The sequence below is a fragment of the Otolemur garnettii genome, unplaced genomic scaffold (assembly GCF_000181295.1).
Source record: "Otolemur garnettii isolate 467f Iridium unplaced genomic scaffold, OtoGar3 scaffold00092, whole genome shotgun sequence".
NCBI lineage: Eukaryota > Metazoa > Chordata > Mammalia > Primates > Galagidae > Otolemur > Otolemur garnettii.
Genome location: NW_003852487.1, coordinates 6,287,490 through 6,295,113, shown reverse-complemented (window position 1 = coordinate 6,295,113; position 7,624 = coordinate 6,287,490). Strand labels below are relative to the sequence as shown.

The 7,624-nt window shown below is 47.3% G+C and overlaps 1 protein-coding gene across 1 annotated transcript in view; it reads left to right on the top strand.

Moving 5' to 3' along the window:
* LOC100963003 (cat eye syndrome critical region protein 2) overlaps positions 1 to 7,069 on the top strand; it is a 63,300-nt gene extending 56,231 nt beyond the window's left edge. Inside the window, exons 13-16 of the mRNA XM_023516535.1 lie at positions 554 to 942; positions 1,393 to 1,524; positions 2,008 to 2,854; positions 5,649 to 7,069. Coding sequence (XP_023372303.1) covers positions 554 to 942; positions 1,393 to 1,524; positions 2,008 to 2,854; positions 5,649 to 7,069 — 2,789 coding nt within the window. The remainder of the gene's footprint in view (positions 1 to 553; positions 943 to 1,392; positions 1,525 to 2,007; positions 2,855 to 5,648) is intronic.
* The last annotated feature ends 555 nt before the right edge of the window (positions 7,070 to 7,624 follow it).

Genomic DNA, 7,624 nt, shown 5'->3' with positions numbered 1-7,624 from the left:
AGGTAACTACCTTGTATCCATAGCTCTACAATATAATGTGCCATAACAGTGACTTCAAAGTTTATATCCCAGGTCAAATGCAGTGGCTTATGCTTGTCAGGGAGGATCACCTGAGCACAAGAGTTGAAAGTTACCATGATCTATGATCACATCAGTGCATTCCAGCCTGGGTGACAGAGTGAGACCTGTCTCTTAAAAAAACAAAACCAACAGGGCCAGGTGTGGTGGTTCACACCTGTAATCCTAGCACTCTAGGAGGTCCAAGCGGGTAGATTGCTTGAGCTCATGAGTTCGAGACCAGCCTGAGCAAAAGTGAGATCCTGTCTCTACTAAAAAGAGAAAAACTGAGGCAAGAGAATCACTTAAACATGAGTTGGAGTTGCTGTGAGTTATGATGCCACAGCATTCTACCCAGGCAAACAGCTTGAGACTATCTTGGGGTGGGGGGGGGACAAGCCCAACTTTACCCTAGTTGCATCTTTTATTTATTAGAATTGGCTTTTGTGGTCTATAAAAACTATAACTAGAGGTCAATCTTTGTATCTTCCTACAGAATATACCAAGATGTCTGATAATTTAGAGAGGTGTTTCCATCGGGCAATGATGAAACATTTTCCTGGTGAAGATGGAGACACAGATGAAGAATTTTGGATCCGTGAAGATGAAAAGCGGGAGAGGAGACGGGGTCGGGCTGGACGAAGTGGTGGCAGCCATGTTTGGACCCGCTCCAAGGACCCTGAAGGGCCCAGCAAGAAACAGCAGCCTGTGGAAAATGGAGGAAAGTCGCTGCCACCTGCACGCCGAGCCTCTTCCTCTGGGGATGACCAGAGCAGCAATTCTACACAGCCCCCTCGAGAGGTGGGCGCTTCCAATGGCAGAGGTTTCTCTTGCCCCACACATCATGGTGGGATGCCCAGCCAGGCATCCTTTTTAAACCAGATGGTAAGGAACCACTTAAGTTCTGTTGTAGGTTTTTCTAGTTCATGATTTCTTGGGGATGTAGAGGCTATTCAGTTGGCACTGCTTATTAAGTAATTATGTGAGAGATATTTGTGGTGGTAAAATTTCGTGGGAGGGGACAGTTGGGGAAATGGCTAAAAAGGCCCCTTGTATCAGGTGGAGACTCTAGGGGAGATTCATAAAGAGATTGAGAAACACCAGTTAAATCTTATATCTCCTGGAGAGGGAGAGGGAAGTTGTTCCTGCTCAAGCTAGTCCTGCTGCAGGTGAGCGGTGTGCTAGCTGTCTTCCCTTTCAGCACTGTACGCTCAGTCAGTAGTCCCCTGTTACATGAGTAGTAGTACGTTCCACTTCAGGAAGACTGTGGTTCCCAACCTAATATCTGTGCATTTTCTTGTTTTATCTCTTGTTGCTTTACTCAATGCTTTCCAGAGGCCAACAGTACCAGGAACATTTGGGTCTCTTCGAGGATCAGATCCTGCTAACTTATACGGTTCCTCTGGAGCCCCAGAGCCACACCCTGGAGAGCCTGTTGTACAACAGCATCAAACTTTTCCCGTGCAGGTAAGCATCATACGCAGAAGATGCACAGGAAAAGGGTAAGTGGGCTCGGCTCCTATAGCTCAACCGGCTAAGGCGCCAGCCATGTAGACCTAATGTGGCGGGTTCGAATCCCCAGCCCGGACCCGCCAAACAACAATGATGGCTGCAACCAAAAAATAGCCGGGCGTTGTGGCGGGCGCCTGTGGTCCCAGCTACTTGGGAGGCGGAGGCAGGAGACTCGCTTGAGCCCAGGAATTGGAGGTTGCTGTGAGCTGTGATGCCATGGCACTCTACCCAGGGGGATAGCTTGAGGCTCTGTCTCAAAAAAAAAAAAAAAAGAAAAAGAAAAGGGTAAGTGTCAGAAATACCATCTATTCCCAGGTTAAATTCAGCTCATTGTCTCCAGTTATGAAGAGTTCGTCTCCATAGATTAAGCATGTAACAGGGTCTGTCTTACTCCGAGACTTTGGTTAACTGCTGTCTTCCCTTTTTTTTTGTTACTAGCCTCCAGTTGGAATTAATAGCCACCGAGGACCTGGGCTGAGCACACCTGAGGAGAAGCAAATGTGTGGGGGACTGGCACACCTTTCTAACATGGCGCCACATCCTGGATCATTGCAGTTGGGGCAGATGAGTGGCCCCAGTCAGGATGGAAACATGTATCCTTCAGCTCAATTCCAGCCAGGATTTATTGCTCCCAGGCACGGTGGGGCTCCAGCCCGACCCCTAGACTTTGCTGAAAGCCCAGAAATTCCTCCCAGCCACATGTACCGATCATACAAGTACCTAAATCGAGTACACTCTACTCTATGGAATGGAAACCATGGTGCTACTAACCCAGGACCCTTGGGGCCAGAAGAGAAGCCGCTTCTGGGGCCAGGAGCCTCTCACCAGCCTCGCACTCTTGGTCACATGATGGACTCCCGAGTGATGAGACCACCTATCCCCCCAAACCAGTGGACTGAACAATCAAGCTTTCTACCTCATGGAGTTCCTTCTTCAGGGTATATACGACCACCCTGTAAGTCTGCTGGGCATCGGTTACAGCCACCGTCAGCGCCAGCATCAAGTTCTCTGTTTGGAGCACCCGCCCAGGCTCTACGGGGGGTGCAGGGAGGGGAATCCATGATGGACAGCCCAGAGATGATCGCCATGCAGCAGCTGTCCTCCCGAGTCTGCCCCCCAGGTGTGCCTTACCAGCCCCGCCAGCCTGTTCCCCCGCATATGCCCAGCCCTTTCCCACCAGTAACTCACTCAGCCTCAGTCAGTGTGCCAATCCCCAAGCCTGCCCTAGGCAACCCTGGGAGGTCACAGGATAACAGTGAGACATCAGAGCCTGAGAAAGACCGAGGTAATTCACATCATCACTTTCATCTGACTTACGGCTCTTTGAGCTGTTATTTTACAAGTATTTTCTCACACTGAATATCAAACCAAGTGTAAACTGGTTTCCAGCCTCTTTTTCCTAAACTACTCAGGGCTGGGCCAGACATAGCACTTGTATTGGTCTGAAGATCCCAGAGCATTTCTGGTGATGATAATGATGGCTGCACAGATAGACGCTGTCTGTGGTCTTTTTGAGACTATGTGTCTGTTAATTCATTAAGTTCTCAGAACGAGCCTTTGAGGTAACTATTGTCATTGCCCTTGCTTTTACAGATGGAAAGTCAAGGCACAGAGATACTCATTGCTCCCATCCACCTAGCGAGTAACGGAGCTGAGGTTTGAACCCCATGCTTAAAGCACTGCATCATCATAATGCATTTAAAAAAAATCACTGTCGGGCGGTACCTGTAGCTCAAAGGAGTAGGGCGCCGGCCCCATATGCCGGAAGTGGCAGGGTTCAAACCCAGCCCCGGCCAAAAACTGCAAAGAAAAGAAAAGAAAATCACTGTCACGAGCAGCACCCGTAGCTCAATGAGTAGGATACCGGCCACATACACTGAGGCTGGCAGGTTTGAACCCAGCCCAGCCCAGTTAAAACAACAATAACTGCAACAAAAAAAATAGCTGGGCATTATGGTGGGCACCTGTAGTCCCAGCTACTTGGGAGGCTGAGGAAAGAGAATCCCTTGAGCCCAAGAGTTTGAGGTTGCTGTGAGCTGTGATGCCACAGCACACTACCCAGGTTTAACACTCTGTCTCTTTAAAAAAAAAAAAAAAAAAAAAAAACTCTTGTCTTGAAAGTTACCACTATGATACAAATTTTCAAAGTTGGATTATTTCTTTCTTTTTTTTTTTTTTCCAACACCGGCTATACCAAAATTTTCTAATACTGGTTTCAAATGGTATTAGAGTTCAAAGCTTTGGGAATCCCATTAGATATATCTTGGATAAGTCTATTAATTGCTGAGTTTTGTTTACTAAATACTGAAGGGTGTGGTTTTAATTTTTTTTTTTTTTTTTTTTTTGAGACAGAGTCTCACTTTGTGGCCTGCAGTATAGTGCCATGGCATCATAGCTCACCGCAACCTCAAGGGTGATTATAGGCTTAAGTGATTCTCTTGCCTCAGCCTCCCAAGTAGCTAGGACTACAGGTGCCCACCACAATGCCTGGCTATTTCTTAGAGTCAGGATCTTGTGCTGGCTTAGGCTGGTCTCAAACCTGTGAGCTCAGGCAGTCCACCCACCTCACCCTCTCCAGTGCTGGGATTATAGGCGCGAGTCACTGTGCCTGGTTTAATATTTTCATTACGTAGTTTATACTTTTAACCTTTAAGGCCAGCTTCAGCTCACAGATAACCTGAGCTGTCTTAGTAGTTACTTTAAAAGTTACTGTCGGGCAACACCTGTAGCTCAGTGAATAGGGCGCCAGCCCCATATACTGAGGGTGCAGGTTCGAACCTGGCCCTGGCCAAACTGCAACAAAAAATAGCCAGGTGTTGTGGCGGGTGCCTGAGGCAAGAGAATTACCTAAACCCAAGATCTTGGATATTGCTGTGAGCTGTGATGCCAGAGTACTCTACTGAGGGTGACAAAGTAAGACTCTTTATCTCTTTAAAAAAAAAAGTTGTTATGGCTCAGCGCCCATAGCACAGTGGTTACAGCACCAGCCACATGCACCAAGGCTGGCAGGTTCAAGCCTGGGCCAGGCCGAGCAGGCTAAACAATGACAACTGCAAAAAAAAAATATATAGCTGGGTGTTGTGGCGGGTTCCTGTAGTCCTAGCTACTTCGGAGGCTGAGGCAAAGAGAATCGCTTAAGCCCAAGCGTTTGAAGTTGCTGTGAGCTGTAACCCATGGCACTCTACCCAGGGTGACATAATGAGATTCTGTCTCCAAAAAAAAAAAAAGTTATTATAAATCTTAAATGTTTTATTTCAGGTCTTTTACTAGATTTTTAAATTGATCATACTTGGACAACTCTGTTCTAGAAAAGTTATAAATAGATTATTTTATGTATGTGCTTATATATCACATGTATATAATTTCTTATTTAGGCCATATTCATGGGTTGATGAAATAGTAAGGAAAAGGATTCTGAGATTATAAGCAAGCATTGGAGTCTGATAAATTAATTTGATTGGGCTCAGTAAATTTCTGTAATATGCTAAACATGCCTTTTGAGTTGTAGTTTGTAGATATCTTGCTTTTAAGACATCCAGGCCTGATGAATGTATTCATTTATTAAACAAATCTTGACTGAGGTCCCACTTTGTGCATGTGCTGAGAGTACAGGGGAAGTCCCTGCTCCTATAGAGCTTATGTTCTATAGGGCAGAGTTAGGGACCTGGCTGTCACAGGTGCCTATCATCTCCTGGTCATGCTTGTTTGGTCAGTTCTTAAGAGCGTCCCAGACTGACCGGCAGTTTTGATGACAGCCAATACCATGTTTCACTTGTATGTGCTTAGAGTGAGGAACCATCTCTCACCCTCTCACTGATTTGACTGTGACAATACAGGAAGGATGCACCTTACAAGGGGTCATAGAGGTGCTGGGTTTCACCGTTAGGCCCATAAAAGGGGTGAAAGGAAGTGTACAAAGACCCCAACATCGTGATCCATTTCAGGGAGTCTGCATAATTCCACCTTCGGTTTGAATCACCACAGATCCATCTCACCCTGGACTCAGGATCTCTTCATTACCAGTTCCATTAATGTTGTCATTTCAACTACTAAATTATTACTCTGTTTTGGTTTTGCAGCAGAGCCCTTATCTGGATTTGAAGAGAAACCAGCAAGCATTGGTGCTTCAGAGGGGGGTGTATACCTCAAACAACTACCTCACCCCGCAGCTCCCCTGCAGCCTGACTGCACCAGGCAGAGCTCCCCACAAGAAAGAGAAACACTGGTTCCAGAGCTCAAAAATGAATCCTCTGAATCTGCAGACAGCTGTAAAACAACAAAGGGCAAGACCACTTGGCCCTCAGATAGCAGCTACACCAACCCAGCCACACAGGGGTGTATGAGAGACCTTTCCACTGTGGCAGACAGAGGAACTCTGCCTGAAAACGGAGTCATTGGTGAAGTGTCTCCCTGTGGAACCGAGGGGAAGGGCCTTGGAGGCAGTGGTTCAGAAAAGCCACTCTGCCCCAGAGGCAAAATGCAAGAAACCATGTTATGTACAGGGCAGAACACAACTACATCTCCCAATACAGACCCCGGGCTGATGGGAGGCACTATGAGCCAGTTCTCATCCTTGTACATGCCTGGCCTGGAGTACCCCAGTTCAGCTGCACATTACCATATCAATCCAGGCCTCCAAGGCTTGGGTCATGTGGTGGGAGGGAAGTCCTCAGTGTCCCATCCTCAGCATTTTCCGCCTAGGGGCTTTCAGTCTAACAGTCCTCATTCTGGAGTCTTTCCCCGGTATCGCCCCCACCAAGGCATGAGGTATCCCTACCCTCCCCCACCTCAGCCTTCCTACCATCACTATCAGCGAACTCCTTATTATGCCTGTCCACAGGGCTTTTCTGACTGGCAGAGACCTCTACATCCCCAGGGAAGCCCAAGTGGGCCCCCAGCTAGTCAGGCTCCCCCACCACGTTCCCTCTTCTCAGATAAGAGTGCCATAGCTAATCTGCAAGGCTGTGAGACACTGAATGCTGCCTTAACTTCCCCAACCCAAATGGATGCAGTGGCTGCTAAAGTTGTCCCAACTGATGGGCAAAATCCTGGTCCAGAGGAAGAGAAGCTGGAAGAGTGTATGGAGAGGCCAGAGAGTCCCAAAGAATTTTTAGACCTGGACAACCATAATGCAGCTACCAAGAGACAGAGTTCATTATCAGCCAGTGAATATCTTTATGGAACTCCTCCTCCACCTCTGAGTTCAGGAATGAGTTTTGGTTCACCTGCTTTTCCACCCCATGGCGTCATGTTGCAACCAGGGCCCCCTTATACACCCCAGCGGCCAGCCAGTCACCTTCAGCCCAGGGCTTACTCTGCCACTGGGGCAGCTCACCCCACTCACTGTCCTGCAGCTGCCCAGCCCAATGGCCTCTCCCCAGAGAGCCCTGTCTATCGCTGTCAGGAAGAGGGCCTGGGTCACTTTCAAGCCGTAATGATGGAACAGATTGGAAGTGGAATAAGGGGACCTTTCCAGGAAATGTACAGACCATCAGGGTAAGACTGCGTTAAGGTTTTGGGAGTTCGTTTCTTTCTGGGGGATAAAAGAACAGATGTTCAGTATGTATCATGGATATTGAAAAATAATTAAAAAGAACAGATGTTAATTTTCAAAAGAAAAATATCTTTAGGACCAAGAAAATCATGTGAATCATTGAAGACTTAATAGAAACGTAGAAATAATGGGAGGCTGAGGTAGGACAGTTTGAGGCCAGAAATTTGAGACTAGCCTGAGCAAGAGCAAGATCCCATTTCCACTAAAAATAGGAAAACTAGCCAGGTGTGGTGACGGGTACCTATAGTTCCAGGTACTTGGGAGGCTGAGGCAGGAAGATCACTCAAGCCACTGAGTCTGAGGTTGCTGTAAGCTAGGCTGACTATGGCACGATACCCAGGGCAACAGAGTGTTTACAAAAGTAAACAAATGAAGGAGTGAATGCATGGGTGTGTGTCAGGATATGCACAGGTGGTGCTGCCTGCTGCCTCATGCCAGGAGGAATTGTTCCAATATCATGGATTCCAAGTTTGATCACTTGGATCATTTTTTTTTTTTTTT